This window comes from Protopterus annectens, chromosome 7.part0, assembly GCF_019279795.1.
Source record: "Protopterus annectens isolate FY-2018-M chromosome 7.part0, PAN1.0, whole genome shotgun sequence".
Taxonomy (NCBI): Eukaryota; Metazoa; Chordata; order Ceratodontiformes; family Protopteridae; genus Protopterus; species Protopterus annectens.
Genome location: NC_056739.1, coordinates 721821228 through 721847727, shown reverse-complemented (window position 1 = coordinate 721847727; position 26500 = coordinate 721821228). Strand labels below are relative to the sequence as shown.

The window sequence follows — 26500 nt, the reverse complement described above, 5'->3', positions numbered from 1 at the left end:
AAGTATATGCCGAACAGGAGGGTTTCTAGGACTGAGCCCTGGGGAATGCCACTTTTAACCAGTTTAGAGTCGGACCTAGCTCCCGCAACTCTTACCATGTGGGCTCTGTCCATGAACCATTTGGTAACCCATCTCGTGATGTAGGAGTTTGAGCTTGTCTATAATACCGGAGTGGGGAATGGTGTCAAAGGCCTTTGCGTGGTCTTGGTAGGCTGTGTGGACCACCTTTCCCTTGTCTAGCCTTGGTAACTCTCTCAAATTCCACCAGGTTTAGGAGGCATGATCTGCCCTCAAAGCCAAACTGGGTAGGGTCCAGTGTTTTGAGGTTCCCATTGACTCTAAATGAGATCCATGATACGCTCCATAGCTTTGTAGACCAAGCTAATCAGGCTTATAGGGAGATGGTTTCCGGGGTCCGTTGTGGCTCCACCTTTCTGGAGTGGAATAACTGTTGCTGTGCGCTACTGTGAGCATGTAGCCTGTGGAGAGGCTGAGTTTAAACAGTGTGTTTAGGTGAGGGGTTAGTTAATCTTTGAGCTTGTGTAGGATGCAGCCTGGGGCACCGTCTGGTCCCATTAATGCTGTATTTTTGGCTTTTGGCTTTGGAGAGGGCTTTTTTAACCTGAGTGTCTGTGATTTCAGGGGCACTACATTCTTCTGGTATAGTTATGGGCCCTTTTGGGGGTGAGTGAGGGGTGAAGTTTGCACTGAACCTGTCTGCCAGGATGTTGGCTGTATCTGTCGGTTCAGTGTATTTTGTGCCATTCTGCACCAACTCCGAGCAGATCTGAGAATTGCTACTTAGTCTTGACATAGCTAAAGAATGCCTTGTGGTTATCTTTGCAGTCCATGGCAATTTTTCTTTTGAAGCTAGCCTTGGATGATTTGAGGGAACATAGTTTCTTGCTGATACTGATCAGGGATGTCTTCCCTTCTTGGAATTTTACTCCCTTCTGTACTAGTTTCCTCCTATTGTATAGCTTGTTTATGGCAGGGGTCCACCAGACTGGTTTCCTTTTCTTGGAGGAGTGAGTCTTGGTTTTGTTTGGGATAGCAGGATCCATGCATTCTTGTAGGTGCCCATAGAGTGCATTAGTAAAGGATTTTGCAGCTTGGGCAGCGTTATCCTTTAGCATGGGTGCTTTGAAACTTTCCACCTCTGTCTTAAATAACATGAAGATTGATTTTTGAAAAGTTTTTCACTGTGGTTTCTTTGACCAGGGGTGGTGGCGGAATGTGGATATCCAGAGTGATTAGTTTATGGTCAGATCTAAACAGTGAGGGGTTGACCTCCGGTGTGGAACACTGGTCGCCCATGTTGGTGATGACCAGGTCCAATATGTTCACCTCTGGTGGGTCTGTTGACTAGTTTGATCCAGAGTGTTTGAGTTTATAAATTCTAGGAAATGTTGGGCAAGGGAGTTTGTACTTGAGTAGTTCTCCCAGTTAATGTTTGGGTGATTAAAATTACCCAATATCAGGGTGTTTAGTAGGACTTTTGTTCCCCAGTGTTTTCAGGAATGCGGAGTGGGGCCCTGGGACATGGGTGACTGTAGCAAGCTATAATTTGAATAGCAGTTTTGCCAGTTAGTTGCACGTGGATGATCTCTGAAGCATTGTGCTGTGCCACTAACCCAGAGGTGTGGATATCCTTCATGAATATGGGTACTCCCCCCGCCTTTTGTTTTTGGTCCGGGTTTTGTGGCCAAAATGTATGGTACGAGTTGTAGCCTGGTAGTGCTGGGGTGCTCTCTGGAGCCTTAAACCAGGTTTCTGTTACTGCACATGTATCGATTTTTCTCCATACTGAGGAGGGCCTTGAGTGCGTGCATTTTGAGGTTTAGACTTCTGGCATTTGAGTAACATTAACCTCAGTATTTTGTTTCCTGTGCTATTTATGGCTGTGGGTTTGTCTTTTGAACTTTACCTAAAAATGACACTATGGGGGTGGCAAGAGCCTTGGCTAGTATTCAAAAGCCTAAGGGTGACAGGTGCAAGCTGTCTCTAGTGAAGCAGCGTGGCTTGTCGAGCATGTCATCCCAGGCTGACAGACGATCCCCTTTGACACCAGAAGCTTAGCCAATTGTTGAAATTGATAGTTTTTTCTCTATACCGTGGTATCATTCTTGGTGAGGGCAGGGTGCTACTCAGGGTCAGGGTCATACCAGCCTGGGTTACGTGATCAGAGAGCTCCTCCATGTCTCCATGTAGTCCAGGGAGGTATGGCTCAGGTCATTCACACCAACATGGATAATGCAGACTCATATTTGTACTTGTTCTGGAGTGACCTGAGTGCTTGTCTTTTGTGGTGGATCCTGGCACCAGACAGGCAGCTAACAGTAACCTTCTTGTTCAGCCTAGTGAGTGGGGCGTCAGTGTGCCTGACTATAGAGTCACCTATTACTAGTGTGTTGGGTATGTTATTTTGCCTTAAGGGCTGTGATTGCATGGCACACTGGTTTTGTGAAGTATGTGTTTCATGGTTTGTGTTGGGGGGGTGGAGGTTGCTTGGATGTCTGCTTTGGAGGTCTCTGTTGCTTTTGCAGAGTTTTCTTTAGAGCCTCTGAGTATGTTTTTGTGTATTTGTGTTTTTTGCCGGTGCTGGTTTCATAGGTCTATGTAAGACTGGTGGTGTGATTCAAGTAATTCCCTTCTCTTGACTGCCTCGTCCAGTCTTGGGTTGAGAGCTTAGCCTCCAGTTTGGCTGTATAATTGCATCTCTCGCATGTATTAGTGTTTGGTGTAAGGAGGAGAGGGTTGTCTGTGTACATGAGGCAATTGTAACATTGCCTCAAAATGCTCAGATTCACCAGTTTGACTGGAGAGTACACCTGAAACTGCCCTTTGGACATGCCTGGATAGGTACAGTGAACTGTTTTACTGATTGGCTGGTAAGGTTGAATGAGAGCCTTGCTCTTCTCTACAGTATAGGGGGGTCTAGTGCTAAAGTTTTATTAGTGCTTGCTATGACTTTTGAGCAAGTGCTGGGATGAGAAGTGAATGGTTTGAGTACTTAAGTTGAAAGTTTTAGTACCAAGGGGAAAATTGAGGAGTAGACTTTGTGAAGCCGGGAATAGTTATACCCTAGCTAACTGGCACTGCCCGGCACGCAAAACCACACAAATGCGGGTTTTATAGCAGGGAAATGAGAGAGAGAAATTAGCCCAAAATGGCCAATTCTCATTTCTGGGCTGAAACTACTCCTCCAGGGACAAATAGGTTGCTCAAATCTCCCTCTCTGTGAACAGAGAAACTTCCTTCTATCCAAGTAAGGTATGGGCAAACACAGAAATTTGTAACACAGCCCTGAATTCAGCAGTAACCTGAAAACTGGACTATACTAGCTTAGAAAGGTGGGAAATGTATTTTTTTTTTTTTTTTTTGGAAAATAAAGCAGATACTCAGATACTATCAAAAAAAACCACTAAATGCACAGGAATGGCTATCACACTTGAGTGTGTAGCCTACAACAGTTAAACAGGTAATTTAAACACGAAAACAAATTTGTTAAAGTGCAGGCAGTAAAATAAGTACAATATGTAGCTGAAACAAGCTTTCTAAATCACAGAAACTCTAGAAAATCGGCGTTTTAGGCAGAATTAGCGAAAAGCAGCAAGAAAATGCAGAAAAATGATCACTCCAAAGTTTCTCTGCTGCTGTAGAACTCTGCTTGCACACCTCATTAAATGGGTAACCCCTGGCAACAAAGGCTTTCAAAAGACCATCCGCTGCATTCTTGAACTTGGCTCCATTAGTATGGAGTATAGAAGACCATATGAACTGACTGTTCATAACAGAATAATTCCTGCCACCATCTGGCAAATGGAGAGCAAAAAAAAAGATGTTAAAGTGAACAAACTGGGATCTCTTTGGAAAAAGGGACCCAACTGTGCATCTTTTAGAATGACTTATCAGCATCCCCCCTTCTGTTACCTGAATTTCTAAGTCTGTCCCATAGAATGGCTTTGACTTCCCTTTAGCAACAGATTGTTTCAGACTCTTGGGTAATAGTACAAGTTCAGAAGGGAAGTAGCTGACATTGAATGTACCCACATCCTTTCAGGGGAATTCCCTTCTACCCTTTGAATGAAAGAGCTTTCTCATCACAGTCTTCAATACATACTACTAGTGCCTTTAGACCAGAGAGAGGAAGGCTTCTATTCCAGCATTTCTGGTTTCAAAGAATAAGCTTTCCCGGCGACCAGTGCTAGATTTTTCTCTTAATCTGTTTATGGAAGTAACAATTCAAAGCGACCATTCAGAATGTGTTGGCAGTCATTGCAGACTGCATGGCATTCACATTTTTCCTTATTTTTGGTGACTTGCTGATTTTTCCAGAGTTTATTGCCAGATGTCCATCTGTAATATTGGTTTCTTCAGTCTTTAAATCCTCCTTGACTCCATTGCTTAAGATTGTACTTAGACTGCCTTCTAGACAAGCTCTTCAAAGGCATTCCTACACAGAAAAAAGTGAATTTATATCTGGAAACTTTCCTGATACTCTTCAGTCTGCGACTTCAGCCAGAGAATCTGAGGATTCCAGAGTTCATGGCTTCAGATTCTCATGATTCCTTTTGCTGGATTATGCATGTGAAAATGAGAGAAATTCAGTGGTTAAATTAAAAATGTGCATGCAGCAAATTCCAATTTTGGGCTTTGTCCCCACCAGTGCAGTTCATTTGTTGATGATGAGACATTTCAGTTTTTGCTTTGGGAGCAGTTTTTGTGGGAGTGAGGTACAAAACCTCTGGAACAGTTCAGAGAGGAAAGCACAAACTTCAAAGGGGTATTGGCTGTGATCCATGCTATAGAGTCTCATCACCTGTGGTCCTAGCTGGTGACTAGACGATACCACAATGATAAATAGGGGGGACATCAGGTCTTGCTCCCTTTCCAGGCTGACTATGATGGCTTGAGTCAGAGCAAATTGTGCTGGCAGATGAACTGAAAAGGACCAGGTAGACCTCTTGAATGGAAGTTTATTGAAGGTCTTACAAGAATGGGTTCAGTTGTGAACAGCACCTCAAATGGATCTGTTCAAAACAAAGTAAATTCTGCATCAGGAGGCCTTGCAGGTAGGCCTGTAAAATGGATGCAATTTCATTCCAGTGGTCAGGAATGTACCTGTATAAATTTCCACCAAATATCTGTAGTCATTCTGGAAAAATAATTGCGGTGATTCCCCTTGCCCCATCCTTAATTCTCCCTGCCTTATGGAATTGGCCAAAGGCAAGTTAGCACAAGCTTCCTCCCAGATCTGTTCACACAGGGCTGGGAGTTTGATGCACCCCAGTCTCGCAACTTCATCTGAATACCTGGAACAGTTAATTCTGAACGTTTAGGCCTCAAGTGCAGTATGTACTAAAGGAGACAAAAAAATCTTGGTATTAGGAAATCTTGGGTTAACTAGTGGAGAAGATTCTGTTCATGTTTCACCCATAATCCGGGCACTATATAACTATTACTTCTGGATCTCAACCATTTATGTTACTATCTTACGACCTGCTTACCCTTTTGGGAAGGGATATTTATTAACCCTTTTGGGAGGGGATATTTATTAACCATTTCAGCATGTCTGCCCATGGATCCTTCATTTCAGACCTTGCTCAAGCTGCTGTAATTTTTTTTTCCATATGCAAGATCACCTGTAATTCAGGTGACACTTGATTGTGATCTTTATTTTTTTCTGTCTGTTATTTCTGTCTGTACCAGTTATTCTGTCTGTTTTGGGATCATTTTCTTTTTGGTAGATAAACTTGTGTATTGCTGTCACATCTGCAAGAACATATCCAGTTTGCAACTATTCATGTTGGATTAACCCTTTTGCTTTCCCTGCATATAGAGTTATCTGTAGAAAAAATCCGCCATGTATGTCCTTAATATCCAATGTACCTTGAAATCTCGGTATCTATCTCACTCATTTCTTTCAGATTTTGAATAGCTAGGAGAATATATTCTAAATCAATCCTGCTTTTACAACTGTTGCATCTTGTCTGTACAAAATCTTAGCAAAGCTATACAGCTGTGGAATTCTTAAATGGAACTGGAAAAGAAAAAAACTTGAAAATTCAGGCTTCCAATTGGTTCTTTACTGTAAAGGGTAGCATTATGACAGAGTAATCCTTAACTACACTTTGGAACAAATGTAAGCCTACCCAAATAACATTTTTTTTCTTTCGGCTTTTCCCAGTTAGGGGTTGCCACAGCAGAACTCCGGTCCGCTAATGATTGGCAATAGATTTTTTTTATGGTGCCGAGGTGCCAGGCCAACCTTCACCGAAGGCAAGCCCATTCACGCATGTCTTTTTGTTTTTAAACAAAAGTCATCGGAACAAACGCTGAAAATGCCTGAAGTGTTACGGTCATGTATATCAGTTTAGCTACACGACCAGCTAATACAGCTCAAACTTTATATATAAAAAAAACTTTATATTGACAAACCACACATGAAATGAAATGCAGTTCAAATGCTTTAAAATGAAACCATTCATAATCTTTGCATTTTCAGCAAACATTTAATATTAGTGCCAGAGTAGAATGAAAGTATTTTCAGCCAGTAAGGCCAATTACCACAGAACTTCCCTAAAAAGTAACCAATGTGATCAATAAAAAAAATCTAAATTTTTAAATTTTATAGAAGAAAATATTTTGGCAAAGCATTGCATTCATCTTTATTTTTTTATGACCAACTTGTGTTCACTCACTTTGAGAGCCTCCTAGTGATTTTTCTAGCAGTACTCATTTTTGTATATTTTCAAGATACTTTTTTGCAAAAATAAAGAAAAACAAATTCAGCAAACTTGGCTGTGAAGCAGTAGTACCACTTTATTTGCAATAAAAACAAAAATAGAAATATATAAAATGCTTTGAAAAGCTTTTTTTTCTGTATTTCAAATAGCACTGATACTTTTTGAAAGTAAATTCCTCACTTAATGTTGAGTTGAAATCTTGTTTTTGGCCTAGTTTTGTAGATGACTGCAATATATCAATAGATGGGATTATAAATAACTAACATAAGATTAATGATGCACAAGTGTAAACATGGTTAGAAACAGATTTGATACCTGAAATGGCAAAAATTACCCTGAAGTATTAGATTTCTGGTGAAGGTGAGGTAAACCTGTTTTAAAATGGAAGAAATTAACACTAGAATTACAAACATTGGAACTATATTTACCCATTGCAGTCTTGACTATGAAAATAAGTAAGTGCAAGGCTTGTAAGATCCATTTCTGTGTTTTTTGGTGAAATTTTACATGGAAATATATGCATTGTCTTCACTCCATATAAAATGTCTAAAATTTATAAAGCCAATATTTTGGAGATGAAAAGCCTTTAAAGGCTGGTATCAGATTTCATATGTGTGAAAAGATACATTGGCAGGAGTTTCAATAGTTTTTGAAAGCCATGTACATAAAGTCATGTTCCCCTGAATTGCTGATGCATTTTCATACTAATGTGAGCAGCAGAGTATATTGTATAAATGTCATATCAGCATACTTCAAATGGCATATAGCAGCATAAATGTGTTAACTGTGGCAGTGAAGTAATCCAACAATGTCTGAAGTCTTGAACCAAACCTAAATGGAGTGCTCTATTCTCAATTATACAGTGACCCCCCATTAATATTCCAAAACGTGCATGATGATTGGCCAGCTTGCCCGTTGTAAATCCCACAATATACCAGTGGGAAAATATCCGGTCACTTGGATATTTTTTCGTTGGTATAAAGTGTCCAAAACTTTAATTAAAAAAAAAAAAAAAAGCAACGGAGACTTTTCTCCATTGTTTGTTTCAAAGCATTGATGTACTGGGTAGGCGTAGGAATGCAAGTCACGTACGCATGCGCAGTTCATCAACACAAGGAAGCAGTATACCACCACTGGTGAAAGAACAGTAATGCGCTGTTATACAAAGACATTATTTAAGAAAAGTAAGTATTTTTTTTTCCTTAAATGTCATTGTGTAATAGCAATAACCTACTCCGTGGTTGTGGTATATTGAAATTTACCTACAGTTGGCTTTATTTAATCACTCTGGCTTCACCATCGTGATTAAACCATGCCAACCATGGGTAAATCTTCAATCTACCACACCACATCATTGGTTATTGCTTAAATGTATATTACTACTTGTTCAGTAAAATTTCCTCTGGTAGCTGTATCCACCCCTTCAACCTTGATTCCCAGGTCCTGTAACATCCAAACAATATTTATTTCAGGTGCTTATTGGTCTGTCTCTGCAAATCCTCACATTCCTTTGAGAAAAGCAGTTTTTTTTCCCTTTAGAGCCGTTATTACTGCAAGTCTCATGCTTAGTCTGAAGGTTCTTAATGTTTTTCCTTTAATCTGCCTTCACTGAAACTGTGCATAAAATATGAAATGTAAAATGGCACATGTCTGTCCTTAGTCTGGCTACATTTTCAGGCCTATGCAAAGTCTACTTGAGATCTATTCTAGCTAGCTGTATATCTAACTACATTTAAGTGAAACCTGATCTTACAAATGTGATCTGATAAATGTGAATTTCTGATAACTGTTAGACTATTGCACCAATTCCTTAATGTATTAGGAAAGAACAATATTATCTTGTGGACCTCACTTGCAAATTGCAAGAAAAACAATTGCTATTAATTGGAAGTGAACTTGCTGTGCATTTTACAGAATTTATAAATTTGGCTGCTGTTGTATGTCAAATTCTTTTTACAATGAGATCAAGTCGTAAAAAGTCAGTATTTGCTGGCAGAATTTTAGGGAAACTGGTCAAATGCGTCACCTAAAGTGAAGTGCAATCAAATTATATATATTTGTATCTTTATCTTGTACTGTAAATGTGCTTATTGTGTAATAACCCATATCAGTAAAGCTGCACTTCAGTTTGTGTGTGAAGCTGCTGATCAATTTTAAGGGCAAGAAAACAAATGGAAAAGATTATGCCGTCTGCTTTATACTCTGCAAAGCCACTGTATTTTGTGAAAAATGCTGACCAACAATGGGAGATCATATACCCTCTGCTACCAAGAGTGAAATCTTGTTTCTGGGTGAGTTGAGGTTCTCCTAACCTGCTTATTTATCAAGCCAGGTATGCCTGCTTTTGTAAACTTAAACTATCCGCACCTTGATAAGACCACAACTGATCTGACTTTGGATGTAGGTATGTTTTGGGAGACAAGGCATTTGGTATGGATTTGGCTACTAATTTCCTGACAAAATATTGTATTCTGCTTGCAGAATTTAGTTTGATATGAAGTCGCTGAATCTGTCAAAAATAAGAGACTCTTGTGCTGTTGATTCAGCACTGAAGGTGGTGATGTTCTATAGCACATAACATTCACTGGGTCTTTAATCTACTTGGATGACATCAGTGACCAGTAATACAATACAAGTACTGAGGGGATGTGTGCTAGTAATATCCAACACTGCTGTTAAATAGAACAATGACCAAAAAACCAAACGTTGAGAGCAAAAACCTTTATCAAAAACAAAGCTTTCAGGCCAAAACCCTTTTTCAATGCTTAACAAAAGGTACAATAAAATCACATGTTTAAATACAAGCCCAGGACATCACATGACCTGCAGCCAAGGTCATATGACATGAAATACAAACTTACAATAAATGAATAAAAAAGACATATAATAAAACTACATAAAAATGTGCTTACTCAATAAAATATCATATTATTCAACATATTCAAAGTATATACTTGCTAATATATGTTATTATTTTAACCTTGTGTGCTGTATTTTAGTCAAAACAGGCTTTAATGAAACACTTGCATTCAATCCTGGTGCCACATCTGCTGCTAGTCTTACAATGTGGGATGTGTGCTAGTCACATGGCTTATATTAGATTTGAAATGATGTAGAAAGATTCCTTGACTTCGCAGATGTAATTGTCCCCATTTATGGCTCAACCGTACACATTCTCCTGGTAATTAAGTTTAATGGTGCTGATTCTTGCCCTGTGTCTACCATGGTGCCTCACAGGTAGGACATGTCCACTGCAGTATTATAGCTGAGATACAGTTCTGCTGTACTAAAGTAAAAGGATCCGACTTTTTGAAAAAAATCAAAAATCTTATTTCCTGTTATAATTCTTGTTTCTAAGGCATGTATCACAGTTCCTTTACAGGTCCATTGTGAGGGGCTTTTGTCTCCCACAGATTGTTCTGTACCTAGCCTCCCTTCAAACAGGTGATTTAAGAAACCATGTAAATGGGATAGGTATTGCCTTGTGTGAATAATTCAATGTCTGCTGTTTAAGACATTGAAGCATGTTGACTATATGGTTGACCTTGCTGCAGTCTGCTTTGTTAGAAAACTGACCATTTATTTTTGCTTGAGCTACTTTGTGCCTCCAGTGGGAAGGGTCTAAGATTTTTTTTTTATTTTTACAGGAACGACAGTAGAAACCTTGAGATATTGGGTGCAGCATACCTCCACACAACTTCTAGAGCCAGTCCGAATTGTGTGTTAAAAACTCTGTATGGGCTGAACCAGTCTATTGACCTAAGTACTCTAACTGTTAATGGTATGTTTTTTCTCCTTCTTTTGATTTGTCTTTAAGGGGATGTGGATACTGTGCAGCAGCAAAGAGGCTGAAAGATTTCTGCCATGACATCTCTTGAAATCTTGCATGTTTTACTGTCACTTGCATTATTCTTAGGTTTGATACCAATGGTACAGTTGTAAGGAGGACAGTTAACTTAGTGTAATGCTTAAAGGCTTTCATAATATTTTTAGTTTAGGCTAATTAAGATTCTGACAGAGTAGATGTTATTTTGTCCCATAGGGTTGGGAGGGTGGCCTAATGGTTTAGGTGTTTGCTTTGCAAACACAAGGTACAGGGTTTGAATCTCACAGGGGATAATTGGCTAGAGTTAAAATGGCTTGCAAGGGCAGTTAGCCTAGTACTAACCTATGAAACCTATATGACCGCTTATGAAGGTGTAGCTAAAATGCAAAGGTTGTCATATCTCTGAAGCTGGCTAAGTGCCCTCATTCATTTTGGTTAGCCAGCAATAAATTTTGCCTTGCATTGGGTGATCCAGCTAGACTTGTCTTGGCAGTACTGATCATTTAATGGATGAATACTGGAATTTGCACTTAAATATTGCAGGGATTTCTCTTCCTCATCACTATGTATAAAGTAGCTGGAGTGTCGGGGATACAGCCCCTGAGTGTAATAAGGAGCCAGATGCATTTATCCTGTAATTTTGAATTTTCATTACAAGGGTATTTCTGCCTATAGGTATGAGAGCACATCCTTTTTAACTGACCTCCACTAGAATAATGGAAACTTTGCCTGTTTGACCTGGGAGTGCTTTTTACCATTGCAAAGAAGGATAAACTGAATTCAAACAGATTGGTCTCTCCCAGTTTTTCACCAGCTAGTAGTTCACTCTGAGGATGTACAGGCGGAGAGTACATATGGGTATCAGAGACCCCTTTTTGTCTGCTCAGTTTCAGTGGTGCAGGTATTAGCCCTTAATTTTTAGAGAGGACCCATGCAGGTCCTACCAAGCTATATGGATAGGATGTTCAACCTTCTCTTGCCTTTGGGTTTTTCTCAAAGGATAAAGGTGGATGCCTTTTCTCAGAATTGCTTGAGGGATTCAAATCCATTGATTTATGCAGGTGTCTCTATATGGATGAAATTCTGACTTGACACTTACTTTTTTTTTGTAGGATACATTAAGTAGACCCTTTCCAGACACAACTCTGGTTACAAGAGCAAGAGTAATGCAGTGTGTGATGTATTGCATTTGTCAGATAGTTTTTGGACAATCTAACTTAAGTCAACCATATGTTCAGCTTTCTGAAAACCCTAACAAAACAACCAAGATGTAGGTTTTTGCATGGGGGGGCTGACCTCCCTACATCCCCTGTGAGGGGGGCTGTGCCCAACCTAGAGATGAACTGTTTATCACAAAGACTAAGGCAAGGAATGTGCTGTACATTAAAGGGGCAGACAGTTTCCAGCACTGGTAATGTGCCAGCATTTACCTGTAGGCAACCTGCAATTTCTGTAATGCAGCATAAACTGAACATGGTGTGTGTGTGTGTTATGGCCGGGACCATATGATCAAAGTTTTGTAACTTCGAACATTAAACATTAAGACATGTAGGGGGGGCAAGCCCCCTTGCACCCCCAACACCCCCGCTATTAATATATGCCAGCTGCGAGATCGCACTACAGCGAGGAAAAGGGAATATTCCCATTTGCGATGTATGGAGATCTCCATTTAAGTGTTTGGAGTTTCAAAACTTCGATCATATGGTTTTGGCCATATGAAATTCAAAGTTCTGAAACTTTGATCACTTAAATGGAACATATCTATTTATATATATATATATAATATATATATATATATATATAATATATATATATATATATATATAATACATACAAACACGCACTTCATCCATATCCTAAACTACTACTGCTTCAACATGGCTTTGGTATCACAGGCTGCAGAGACATTTTACATTCTGTCATTAATCCTGAATTGGTGGCCTAAGGAGGTTCTAAATTCAAGTTAAACTGGTCAGCAGGTCATTTGAATTTGCCAGTGACAATGGCAGGTCATACTCTGTTGTTTTTTAGTCATTCTCTACTTTGAAATGGAAAACCTCCAAATGTAGAATACACATCACATCCCTATTTATTCCATATCTGAGGTTGCACAGTTTGGGGAGTGGGGGGAGAGGGGTATTGGGACAAAACTTTGTAATTTCTGCGTTTTGGGCTCATGATCTGTTTTACTTCAATCTTTGGGTGTCCCCTGCTTTATAAATTTTAACCAGGCACAAAAGCTGGTCAGTTATGTCCATATTGGCTTTGTACAAGAAACTTGAGACTCTAAGTGTCTGACCTTTGAAGAGGGGGTTCAGAATTAGCAGTGATTCAGAGCAACTTGGATTCTTTTTCACACTTACAGTCCTTTGAAAGAGACACCTGTTGATTGTGAACCAAGTTCTCTAGCTATATTGGCCTCCCTGGTCTTGTAATGATTTATACTGAATGTTTTACAGTCTGATTCAGAATATGTAATAATAAAATGTGCATAAATGTAAGCCTGAAAATTGTTGGCTGGTAGTGGATCCTGCATTTTTCTGGGAACAAACAAGAACTCCAAAAAGCATTCAGTATTGTAGATCAATAAAATGTACAAACCACATAATCTCCTATTTAAATGTTGAGAAATGGTTGTTGCCTTCTAGGCTATGTACTCCATATGACAATACCCATGAATATATTTGATAGAAGCAGCAGTCTGTGCATAGCTGTATTTTTAACTGGACTATATAGATTCAGATGACTGAATTACATTTATTTGCAGACAATAGGCAAATCTCTCTACTCAAATACACAATGTAGTATCCCCCATCACTTCTGCCACCTATCCCATGCCCATCTGGATGTCTTATCAGATTAAGTTCTCTGAAGTTTTCATATTAAGACATTATGGAAAAAAAATGGCAACATGGTCAACCCAAAAATACCAGTCATGAATGCCAGTGTTTAAAGTGCTATGCATTGTTTGAAAGTACAAGAGAATTGTATTGAAATTGGAGTGCCAACAGAAAAGAGCATCCTACAAGGGGACCGGCATGATGAAACTGAATCAAGTTTAAAAGTACAATCATTAGGATATAGTAGAGCATAATGAAAGCCAGTCTGTAAATTTAATAATACACTTTTGGCAAAAAAGTGGAGCAATAGAAATGAATAGGGTAGATGAAAGTGAAAAGGTGTACACGTTTAATATGAACAAATAAAGCTGAGGCAAGTGGTAGCTGTATGGGTAGATGCTTTCTACAGAGCAATCTCATGCAGTTGAGTTGGAGGCCTCCACTGAAAAAGGGCTATTGCTCAAACTCCTGGTCAACAAATGTCAAATGAAAATGGCACACTAAAACAGCTAGTTATCTTAACAGTAAAATAAAAAGGAAAATGCTGGGAACAAAATACCATTAACTGGATCGTATTATAAATCCAAATTAAAGCACATTAATTGTAGAAAATTATCAATCAATTTGACTTTCAATGATTTTTTTTTTCATTACTAGTACTACTTGAATTCAAAATAGAATTCATACTCTAGCAAAAGCTTATTGGATACCTGGTCTTGGTGCAAAGTATGCAAGAAAACAAACTTACTGAATTGTCTGAAAAGAAGTGTAATTTTGGGAGGAGGTTTTAACTGTGTGCTAATTAAGGGTGGTAGGAGTGCAATTAAAATCTCACTAGAATTTCTGCTTTTTAAAGTTGTAAAAATTAGAATGTTTAATAAATTAGAACAGAAAATTCTTAATTTGCATGTTTGTACTTTACCTATGGACCTAAATTAAGAGCTTGGTAGCTTTAGAATGTTAGAAAACCGTAACTAACATTACTGAAATGAACTATATACACAACAAAAATAAAGTTGGTAGCTAACACCGGATCTCCAAACTCGTTGAGCGTTTTCGTCCAAAATCAGTAATTCAAAATCTCCTTTTATTCCCCAGCACAGCTGAACTTTCTAATTAATAAAACTGGCAGTATTTAAATTTGCATTGCTATGTTTAAAACATAAACTTGTCAGAACTCTATTTAAAAATTGCCTTCAAAAAAAGTTCTTTGAACAGATGTTAATATAATATACCCTACTTCAAAAAAAAAAAACTGCTATTCATATATAAAGGGATCTCATGCTTAAAGGTTGTATAGAACTGTATTCATTTAAACCAGGTTCTTTAAAAGCCCGCAGTCTAAACTGCCAATATTTAAATTTCCCCTCTAGAATTTTGTTTCATTTGTTCTAAAATAGTAAACTGATTTTTCTAAAATCTGTGCATTTAACAGAATGTTTGTACAAATCATTCTTGTCATTCTTTTTTGCAATTTCAAAGTCATGCTCATAAATTCATTTCCAAAGACATCTCTGTTTTTCCCAGATAAAAAGATGGGCAACTAGAGCCCTTGACAAAATCAACGTACTTTGACAATTTCCTTTGCAGAATGTAAGGGAGGGAATGCAAATCATTCTGTAAAACAAGAGCCTTAATTTCAAGAATGTAGGAACATTTTGCACAAATCCCACATTTTACTGTTCCTCCTTTCAAGTTTTTTTTTGTATTTTTGTCTCCATTCAAACCATTCTTTCTTTCAAGTCCAGTCTTAAAACTAAATTTGGGTTCAGCCCTTTGTAAATGAAAAATTGTATGGTTAGCTTTTAGTATATTGCAGTTTTTTTATAATGTTAGTAATTTCGCTGGACTGAGGGCAATGTTGTACAGCCATAGCCCTTTCATAGTTTCTGCTTTTTTGTTTTACTGAATCTAACCCTACACCTAAAAAGGATTTATACAGAGTATCCATTTGAGTTCGGATGTAATTCCTTATTTCTGTAACCATTTGTAATGGAGAACCCCTAGCTATAAACATCACTGCATCCAGTTCCTTCGACATCTTCAAAGTGGGGGTGTCATCCTAGATATCTAAATACATTGACCCTTAATTATGCTCTTTTGACTAAGGGGATGGCAGCTGGTATACTCTCAATAGGAATTACAGTAAGTGGGTTTCCTATAAACTTATGATTTGACCTCATTGTCAGTGTGCAATTAAGGTGTCCAAATAATTCAGCATTTGTCATAGCTGTAAGTAAATTTAAAAAAAGCAGATGTGATTCAAATAATGAAACTTTGGAATAATAACTTCTGAGCCTCCCCATAAATTAAATGTCATCCAAAAATCTTGCATACAATTTAATATTACAGAAATACTCCAGACTGAAAACTGATGATTTCCCAATCCAATAATATTAAATTGGCATAAATGGAGGGGGGTACATAAAGTCCCCATAGCTACCCCATGATTCTGTTTAAGTAGTCCTCCTTTAATATTGTCATCAGTTTTATTCATTGCAAAGCTCAGCTGTGCTAGGGAATAAAAGGAGATTTTAAATTAGTGATTTTATTCTGAAGACGTCCTAGATGTAAGAGGGTGAAAGCACTCTGTGTTTGGAGATCCAGTGTTTGCTACTAATGTTATTTTTGTGTCTATAGCTTTAGAATTTTCCATATCAGGCCATACATTAACGTTGAGTGATGACTTAGCAATTTGGTGTAGAATACCAGCAAGGGAAGAATTTAAGCACTAGTTTCTAGAAGAAATGCATTTATGATTGAAGGCATTAGTAGAAGTACATTGTGGGATATGTGGGATACTTATGTATGGGAAAACTGCACATTGTTCCATTCTTATTTGTTTCATTTGCAATCGGTCTTGTCAACAAAGTGCAAAAAAGGAGAATTTTGTAGACCGTGAAATCCCTAATCAAAGCTGTTAATTAAAAAGTAAATACTGGAGAAAAGAGAAGTTGCATCATATAACCACAGGCAATTGCATTAATTGTCCAGTAAGTCAAGCATGATAGTACTAGTAAAGTCTTTAAGAGTTATCAGACATACAGTTTGGAAAACATGAAATACTCTGTGGAAAATAAAAATAAACATACAATCCTTTTTGGATGAGTGTTGGGTTTAACTTACTCAGATAACCTCTATTAAAATTATTGTAGAAGTTATGCAACTAAGTACTTGAAGAATAAAGCTCCAGGGATTAATTCCAGAAGTTGTAAGTCTTTAAATGTGTACAGAAGTTATTTCTGTTGAATATTTTAATCTTAAAACATGTGTGTGTGTGTGTGTGTGTGTGTGTGTGTGTGTGTGTGTATATATATCACAAAATCCTTGAGGTATTTCATAACACATTAAAAGCCGATACTATTTACCATATCCTATTAAATGTGGATAAGGTATATTTACATATTTACTGATGGTATAAGAACTCAAATTCCTACTTGAAGGTCAAGTAGGACTCCAAACACCACACAAATTCCAACTGGTAACCTGAAGAGAGGAAGTGTAAATTAGGGCACGGAACCACAAATAGTCATACTACAAAATGTCAACAGCAGCAGCCAATACAACTGTCATGTCTGATTGCTGCAGAATATATTCTATATGAAAATTGTATCCAAAAATAAGTTGTAGCAAGTAATATTCAATGTTCAAACAACATTTATTAAACACTGTAAAATCAGAAAGTGCTTTTGTTTCTAGTAACATCCTGGATGACTTCAGAGTATACCAATCAGCTGTGTAACTGCTTTTAAAGGGACCACAGCCAATAAACTGCTGGGTTTCCTGTTGAATACTATATAATCTATTAATTCAAGAATAAGGTTATATTGTGGTAGGTAAATAGTTAACTCAAGGACTGAAATATTAAATGCAAAAATAAAGCGTGCATGTACAAGGACCAGAGTTAAAATGGGCGTCAATGAATTAATAGTTGAATAAATACATTCAACTGTTAAAATTATAGATATAAAACATTCAATTGTTCCAAAACCTACCTCCTTAATTAAAATTCTAATTAGACCTAAAAATAATGACTTAACCAATAGTCTGGATTTTGTATCTGCTTCTATCTACAATTTGGACAGCTGTAATAGTGATAAAACATGGGTGAAACCAATACAACCATTGTATTGTGACTGCATTGATCACTCAGTAATACCGTTCACACCATATTTGCCCAGTGGATACACTCATTAAGATCTGGAGATGCACAAGCATCTAATTGTATCTGCCACAACAGCTCCTTCATTTCCAATACATTTTTCAAATCTTCATCCCTCTGTGATGTGTACTTCATCAACAAGCTCACAATTGTTTACATGCTGGAACAAGGCATTGTGGAATTTTTTTTTATCCTCATAATGTTCCCTTGTATGATCCCTTAATCTACAGTTTTTCCAACATAAAATGCTGGGCATAACGTGCAATTAGCCACGTGAACAACATGGGCAATATCACAGTTGTATCTACAAAGACAAACTGAACTATGATCATGTCCTTCAGCTGTTGGATATGGAACCTGATGTATAAACCTACAATACTTGCATTTACCACACCTGTTCATCTGGTGGGCCAGGCCAGTAAAACCCATGTTCCTTGGTGAACTCTATCAAATTCTTTATGGACCTACCTTTTACTGAAAACAACTAATGGAGATCCACAGAACCTCTCCTATCGGTGTGGAAAATACAATACCACAAATCCTTGAAAACCTCAGCATATTTATAAATTTCACCAACAGGTAAAACCAAAGGTGCAAATTTCCGTAGAGGTCAACCCCATTGATAGTGTTGTCACCAGTACAAGGGTGTTCAGCTACATCACTATCCTCATTACACTTCAGAAAAAGTGCAAATTTCATGTTTGTTTTGTGTAGCATTGTCCTTAGCTTGTAATAAACCAGTAGGATATTCCTTTTCTGTACACCATAAATTGTGCATCTCCTTCTCAAATAATTAATCTTTATCTGGTCCTTAATACCCTTTTTCTGATGTAAATAGTGACCGCTTTCAAAATGTAAGTAGGAATTAGAGGAGGCATTCTTCCTGTGTAGTGTAGAGGTAAAGCTAAGTCTATATTTACCTATAATTGCATCAAGGTAATTGATAGGAGTCATCAAACTGATGAGCAAATAAAAAAAAATAGTTGTCCCTAAATATACAAATTAATTGTGTAGATTCACAGTACCTTTCCATAAAAGCAGTGCCCTCCAAAAAATGAAGGTAAGCATAACTGGATGATGGAACTAAATATGCAACACTTTTCCCACACCACCATAACCCCATTGGCATAAATGAGGGGCACAAGCTGCACCTATTGCAGATCCAGACATTTGATAGTAATCCTCCCTAGAAGAACAAATTACAAACAGTGTCCAATAAGTCAATGACTAAGATGTCCTTAGTAGAAATGGCATCTTGACACACTAAAAAGTCAAACAAAAAACAACTGTCTAAGTGGATAATAACTGTAAACAAGGTAACCATGTCAGCAGTTGCAGAAATAAGTGTCTCATCAAAAGAAATGTTAAGTCTTTCCAATAAATGTCAGGAGTCACGTAGGATGTGGGATAAATTCATTAACAAGCCTTACATTTAAAAGCAATGAATTTTGCAATAGTTTCCATTTTAGAACCTGTAGCTGCTACAGTTAATCTCAATGGGGGATCAAATTTGATTCTTGTGAATCTTGGGGATACCAACTATCAAGGGATCAATGGTTTGTCCACCTTAAATGCAAGGATGACCTTACTGTTAAATCCTTACAAAGTCAATTCATTCAACATATAATCAAGCTTGTGGGTTATGCTAATCTCAATTTTAGAAATCCTTAGGAGTTTTGTCTAAAGCAGGTTTACAAAACATTTTATATGAATAATCCATTATATCCATCACAACACCACCCCTATCTTTGTCAGGTTTCATAAAACATAACCTTGTCCTTAAATATTTTTAAAATGCACTTCTCTTCAGGGGGTAAATTGTTGACACATTTCTCCTTTCTGTAAAGTTAAATTTACCTTCACATATTTTCTCAAAAGTGGTTACTAAAGGATTATGAGGGGTGGCGTATAAAAGCACTATGTCTTTTCAAAACAATTTCAGTAGTGCCTGTCTGAGTACCTAAACAAAAAAAAAAATTTAAAAAGTTCCTGGTATACAACTTCAGTTGTATAACCTTTTGCAAATAATGAAAGTTGTGTACCAGACAAGTTAAACAATTTAAAATCAACATATTGGAGGTGTCAAATTCCTCCACATTCACAAATAGGGGCATTGTAACAAATCAATATTTCCTTGCACTTCAACTGCCCAGTCGACATTTGAGAAATTGCAGTCCATCTAGTGATTGAGTTTTTAAATGTGGTGTTTGAACATTTTTAATACGTATTTGAACATTGAATGCTACTTGCTACCCATTAAATTTAACTGTAATTTTTGGATACAATCTTTATTTAGAATATGTATTGTGGCAGTTGGCCATGACCATTGTATTTGCTGATGCTGTTGATGATTTGCAGTGGGACTTTAGTTCTGTTCCCCTTACACTTCCTCGCTTCAGGTTAACTAGGATTCATTGTCAAAAGCCCAGGGCAGTATTAAGAGTAAAATCATTAATGGTTTAAGTAAGAAACAGCAATGAAGATATGGCAATTTTAGCTTGGAAGATTATACATGTTACTCCTTGTAATTATTACAGATTCTCTAATAAGGGCCTAATTTATCATCTGCTTTATTTCACAGAAATAAACAAAAGTGGCAATAGAGAAAGATTCCTACTGTCACCTACACGGTTTGCTCTGGCTATGAAACCATTAGCTAATATTAGAAGTCATCAATTCACCTCAAGGATGCTACTGTTTACAGATTTTAATACTGATATGCTTACCCCTCTGTCCTCCTCGGCCTTCCATCAGGAAACGCCATCAAATATAACTCCCTCTGCGACCACTAGGGAGCAGGTCCTTATTGCTCTCTAAGGCCAAGAACACCCATTCAATGGGCCCATACAATATCTCAGGATGTCTTCTAAATGGCATGAAAGATCTGCCAGGCTGTGTTGAATCGCTGTTTAATTGTAACCTCCCAACAGGCTTTATGCCCCATGAATGGAGAACAGCAGCAGTCATCCTTCTGCTCAAAGGTAGGCCATCTACAGACCCGTAAGTCTCACTAATCCCATATGTAAAGCCATGGAAAGAATGGTCATGGAAATGAAACCTCCAGACACTGGACACAAGCCAATTTGGTTTCATAAAGGGCACATCATGCCTACTCAACCTGGTAGGCTTCTTTTGAGAAGGTCATCAAAGCAATGGATGAGTGCAAAATGGCTGACTGTACCTTGACCTGGTCAAAGCATTTGACACAATACCCCACTCGGGCATTGTTGACAAACTTAAAAGGTTTGGTATAAACCCTTATGTAACACAGTGGCTAGCCAGCTGGTACTTGGGCAGGACGCAGAAACTTAGAAATGTAGAGCCTACCTCTACAAAGAGGCTAGTCACAAGTAGAGTCCCTTAGGGGTTGGTTCTGAGACCACTTCTTTTTGGCATTTACTTTTCTGAAGTCAAGGCCAATGTCAGTGGTCTCTGGCTGACTAAATATGCAGATTGTAAATTAAGTGCTGTCATTTGAATCGCCCACTGATGACAAGACTTCTCCAGGAAGGGCTGACAGACTACTGGCGTCAGAGCCAAGCACTACAGCTAAATGCCAAGAAATGCATAATAGTATCCTTCAGAAAGTTATCCGCCCCTGGTAACATATTAACACACCCCAAAGACTTTAACCACTATTTGGGTACTTGGAGAGACGCACACAGTAATCCTAACCTTTGACCAGCATGTCTCCACAGTAGTGAGGAAATCATTCTATGTTGTCCAACTTATAAACAAAGTTATGGCATCTAGGTCTGAAGAAGTCATTATTCCACTGCATTCAGCATTCATCAGACTTGAGTACAGTGCTCCCTGTGGTCTGTACATAACCAGGTATATTAACAATTGGAATGTCCATAGAGGTTCCTTACTAAAAATACTTGGGTGTATGTAACATGTCCTGTACAGATTCTTCAAGGCCCTATCCCTCTGTCTCCTACATGTTGAGGGAAGATTTGTGCCTGGCATACAAGGCATTGTCAGACTCCACTCTGGACCTCCTGCAAAAAGCAAACTGTCAGAATTACTGGCTCTAAAGACTTGAACCTTGCCAGTGATAGGACATGTTGGAGACTGGTATGCATTCCATAAACTACTTCTCTGGAACAGGGTCCCCATCCATGTGAAGCAGAGTTCGCGCAAACACAATTCAAGTGCAACTTGGACATTGGATGGGGAACAGGAAATTCATCTTTGGCTTGGCACCTGTCTCTCTAAGTGCACAGTAGGTTGAATTTGGTTAAATCTCCCAGGATCATGCCTGTAAATGTTTCACCTCCCAAGCCCCTGCGTATATTTATCAGTGGTACCAGAACTGATACAGGATGTATGGCTAGGCTTAAAAAGGCCCTCGTGGTCAGCCTAGTAAGCACCTATGAACCTATATAGAATCTTGCTTTAAAGAATCACAGAATAAAATTAAACTTAACATTTCTGGACTGAAATTTAATAGTAAAATGTATAATTATAAACCTAAAAATAACTTTTCAAAACAAATTTATAGTAGAAATTTGTGAAAAAATGCATTACTGAAGAACCGCCATGACATCAACTATAGAAAAATAGAAATAAGCATAATAGTGCAAGAACTAAACTGGATGGAACAAAAACATTTATATTTGAAGACTGGTTACTGATTAAAATATTGCCAAATATGTTAAGTTTTATACAAACAGTGTTAATGCCCTCTAAAGCTCTGGTTAAGAAAATAGAATAGCCTTCTGTAGATTTTTTAATATAAAAAAAAAAACCTTACAAAAATGCCCAGATATAGAATAGAGAGCTAGTGTTACCAGATTAGCATGCAATTTTAAAAATTGTGTATTTTCTAAACTGTGGATATGGGGCTAATAGTGGAAAATTTTTGCAGCTCTATTATGTTAAATATAAAATAGTCAAGTTACTTAGGATCACAGGGAGTTATTAGGCTAATGACTGTTGGGCCTTTACAAGCCTAGCCAAGCTTTACCATTATTTCCACGATCAGCACCCATCACTCCTGTCCAAGAGGGACACAGGTGGAACCCCTGTGGTGAACTTATGGTTACCCATCCAATGGTCCAGATTACATTTGAAGAAGGCCAATGAAGTGCTCTGCTTGACATGAAGCTGGAGTCTATTCCAAAGGTGTGGTAACCTTTGGAAGACATATTTGTCCCTCCAGCAGGTTCTATTAATGTCGCATACCACTTAAACCACAAGGACAGGAACCTAGAATAATAAAGGAACCTAGAATAATAAAGGAAGTAGAAATAAGCAGCTAAACTCCACAGGTGCAAAAAGTAAAATTTGAGAGCTTTTGTCTCCAAATACAAGACTTCAGAATAAATTAGAGAATAAACTGTTATATATATATATATATATATATATATATATATATATGTTTCCAAGTCCCCACACTTAATACAAGTCACACAACAAAAATCCTGACTGAATCTTGTGAAAACACTTAATAAAAAAATAAAATGTATTCATACTAATATTTAGACCTGAAGAAAAATAATTTAACCCATTATATTTATGAAATAAAGCCCTTGTGTTGACATGCATTGAAACTAAATGCAAAAATATTTTAATTTCAGTAAGGGACAAAGTACAATTCTATCACTGAGTCCAGGATAGATGGAAGCATTCAATCTAATCTGCCATTTCATTTCTAAAAACTCAAGATAATCAGAGGTCATTTTCTGACCCCATTCTAGCTAGTCTCACATATTGCCCTTTAACTAGGGCCTTCTGATTTATGGGATGCCAACTGTCATAATGCATTAGCATGTTTGAATTCGTGGGCTTCCTATACAAGATGTAAACTTTTTGTTATAGTCCTTAAAGTAACCTCTAAATAATTAAGCCTGTTGTCATCAACATTCATCGTGAATCTCAAGAATGAAGTGTTGAAATATTCAAAAAAAAAAAACTCTTTCAATTGCTCCCTCCCTTATTTCCACAGGACTAAATCGTCCAAATGAGGACCATAGAGTATCCAAGAATTCCTATAGGGAGAGTTGGACAAACAAATCTTCCAATTGGGCTAAAACTATATTGGCAAACACCGGGGTGCAGCCAAGCACCCATAGCCACCCCCTGTGTTTGCTTAAAAACCTGCCCTTCAAAAATCAGGAAATTATCTAATACAAGTTCCATGAATGTCCAAACTGTAAGAATAGTATTGTGATCTAGATTAGTGCTAGTACACAAATCATAAAACTATTCAATTCCCTGATCATGTGGGATCACAGAATAGGTCACAAATGCCTATGGTAACCGTAAGTAACCTGTCATCATAAAAGTCCTGCCTTATCTTTGATAAGTCTCAAGACTCTTTGAATAAGAAGGGTCGTTGCTTTAATACATTCTTCACTTTATGGTCAATGAATTTAGCCAGACAAAAGGTCTCTGATGCTTTAGCATCCACAGTTGGGCAGAGTGGTGGATTATTGTCACTTTTGTGAATCTTGGGAATTCCGAGATGGTCTGAATCCTAGGATGGTTTGTACTAAGGAAGACATGTTCCTGTAAGGTAATCTGCCTGTGTAACATAAGCTCATCAGTCACTAAGTCTATGTTCCTGTATGCAGTATTGAGCTCGTTACGGGAAATTTCCATCTAGGTGTCACTATATAAAATCTCAAACATCCTCCCAATAGTCATTCATGTCCATAATCACTAACCCCCTGCCCTTGTCTGGTTTCATTATCCTAATTGTTTTATTCATAATGTGTTTCAACAATTCTAAGTAATCTTGGGACATGTTATTGCCTTCATTCAAGGATGTCATACAGTTGTTTTCCCCGATGTCCATTTCACATGACTTCTCAAATAATCCAACCATAGGGTTTGTGGGGGGGGGGGTGAATGTACTTGGTCGCTTTAATTTGTTACGTAATGGGGGCCCCTCATTGCTGTTATGACTGAAATTCAGAGCTAAATTCAGTTTCCTACAAAATGTTTTTAACTGCAGGATACCTTCCTGGCCAGTACAAAATTCAGCCCCCTTTCAAACAGATTTGCCCAAGCTGTCTTAACAGATTCCTGACTTAAATGATCTATCTTAAAATCATTTTCATCATTATTCACTATGGAACAGATGTCGTAAAATTCCGCATCACTGTTAACATTTAGTTCCTGTAGTGTCTGATTGTCCCCCTCCCTCCATCCACCCCCCTTTTTCCATTCCTCTGTTAATCCTGGTAAAAGTGTTCTGGTAACCATTGTGACCATCTTTGGAATTCCCAAGATTCAGAAGTGTCATCCACCACTCCGCCCGATTGTGGATGCTAAAGCATCCATTATCTTTTGTCTGGCTAAATTCATTGACCATAAAGTGAAGAATGTATTGGAGCAAGACCCTTCTTGTTCAAGGACTCCTGGGACTTCTCATCAAAGATGAGGCAGGACTTGTATGATGATAGGCCTTGTAGTCAGATCTCACCAGGGAAGACCTCACAATGGATGTGCTACAGTCATCCCCCATAATGGTAAGCACCAGATCCAGGATGTTGGCACTCCCTGTGGGGGTGTCAACTAGCTGGTCCAGGGCATTGGAGTTAATGAAGTCTAGGAACCTTTGGGCAAGTGACTTTCTGCATTAATATTTTCCCCAGTCAATGGATGGGCAGTTGTCACCCAAAACCATGGTGGTCTGATCTATCTTGATGGACTCAAGTAGATCCAAATAGGCAGAGTGGGTGTCCTGATTCATGGATGGGGGGTCATGTGGGGGGGGGGTCCTGTAGCTGGCAGTGATTTCAGTAGGTGTCCTTCCAGCAGATAATTGCACGTGAAATATCTCCAGGGACTCGTGCTGTCTAACCTTTAAGTGATATTGAAGTTTGCTAATATGAAGTATTTTACTCCAAATATCTACAAAATGTTCTAAAAACATTCAGAGTTAAAGGCTAGTCACTATATTTACTTTGGGAGTGAATACAGGTTTATTAGAAGTGGCAAATGAAAATATTTTTGAGAGCATTTTAGCTTACTATAATTGTACGGAAGGAGTAAACAGCAGAGGGTAAGAGGAATAAAATCAAAGGGAACTTGTTCAATTGTAAAAGTCATAAGCAAGTATATATTTGAGGAATTTCTAAGCTTTTCAGAATCCACCTTTAAAATAATATCCCAAATATTAGTACATATTCAAATTTTATGCTGGTAGTAATTCTGCATTTGCTCATAAAATGAGAACAGTTCCTATTCGGTAGATAATTACTGAATGCAAATAAAATGGAATTTGCTTATTTGAAAATTTGTATAATTTTGGAGAATATACATTTGGAAGTACTTGAAGCATTTTATACTCCAGATAAAATGGCTGATATTGCAAAAAGCTATATATGCTGGAGATCTAAAAATATAAATGGAGATGGGAACATTTTTTTGATGTACAAAACTTGGAAATTGCTTGGAAACAGTACAAGCACTTGGTTAAACGTTGTGGACCGGTAATTTTAATCTCTCTAAATGATTTTATATGATATCAGTAGGTGTAAATGTTAACAATTACTGCCTTTTTGGACAATATAATTTACAGCGAGAAAAACTGGTTAAAAGAAGTATAACATGTATATTAAAAATGTGAGAGAATGGATTGTCAAATTCCCTGTTGGTTAACATCTGTTTAGACAAACTTTAAACTACTCAGATCGACATTTGTGTCGCGCAATTCTTGGGTTGGGAAATGTGCCCTTTCTCTGACGTGATCAGAGTTGGTATAATTCGCAGAGATTTTATATCACCGCACAAATATATATATATATATATATATATATATATATATATATATATATATATATATATATATATATACACACACACACACACACACATATCTATACGTGTATAGTGATTCATCAAAAGTCACTACTGACATCTGTTTTGCTGACAGGTGTGCAATATCAGTGATCCTCGGGGTTAAGGAATA

At 37.7% G+C, this 26500-nt stretch overlaps 2 protein-coding genes across 4 annotated transcripts in view; both read left to right on the top strand.

The window, feature by feature from the left end:
• The window catches only part of PPCDC (phosphopantothenoylcysteine decarboxylase), a 1155725-nt gene that overhangs the window by 507687 nt on the left and 621538 nt on the right, over positions 1–26500 (top strand). The window lies entirely within an intron of this gene.
• The window catches only part of LOC122806081 (mucin-3A-like), a 347511-nt gene that overhangs the window by 211521 nt on the left and 109490 nt on the right, over positions 1–26500 (top strand). Inside the window, exons 8-9 of the mRNA XM_044076319.1 lie at positions 10397–10530; positions 19874–20019. Of these exons, the coding sequence (XP_043932254.1) occupies positions 10397–10530; positions 19874–20019 (280 nt within the window). The remainder of the gene's footprint in view (positions 1–10396; positions 10531–19873; positions 20020–26500) is intronic.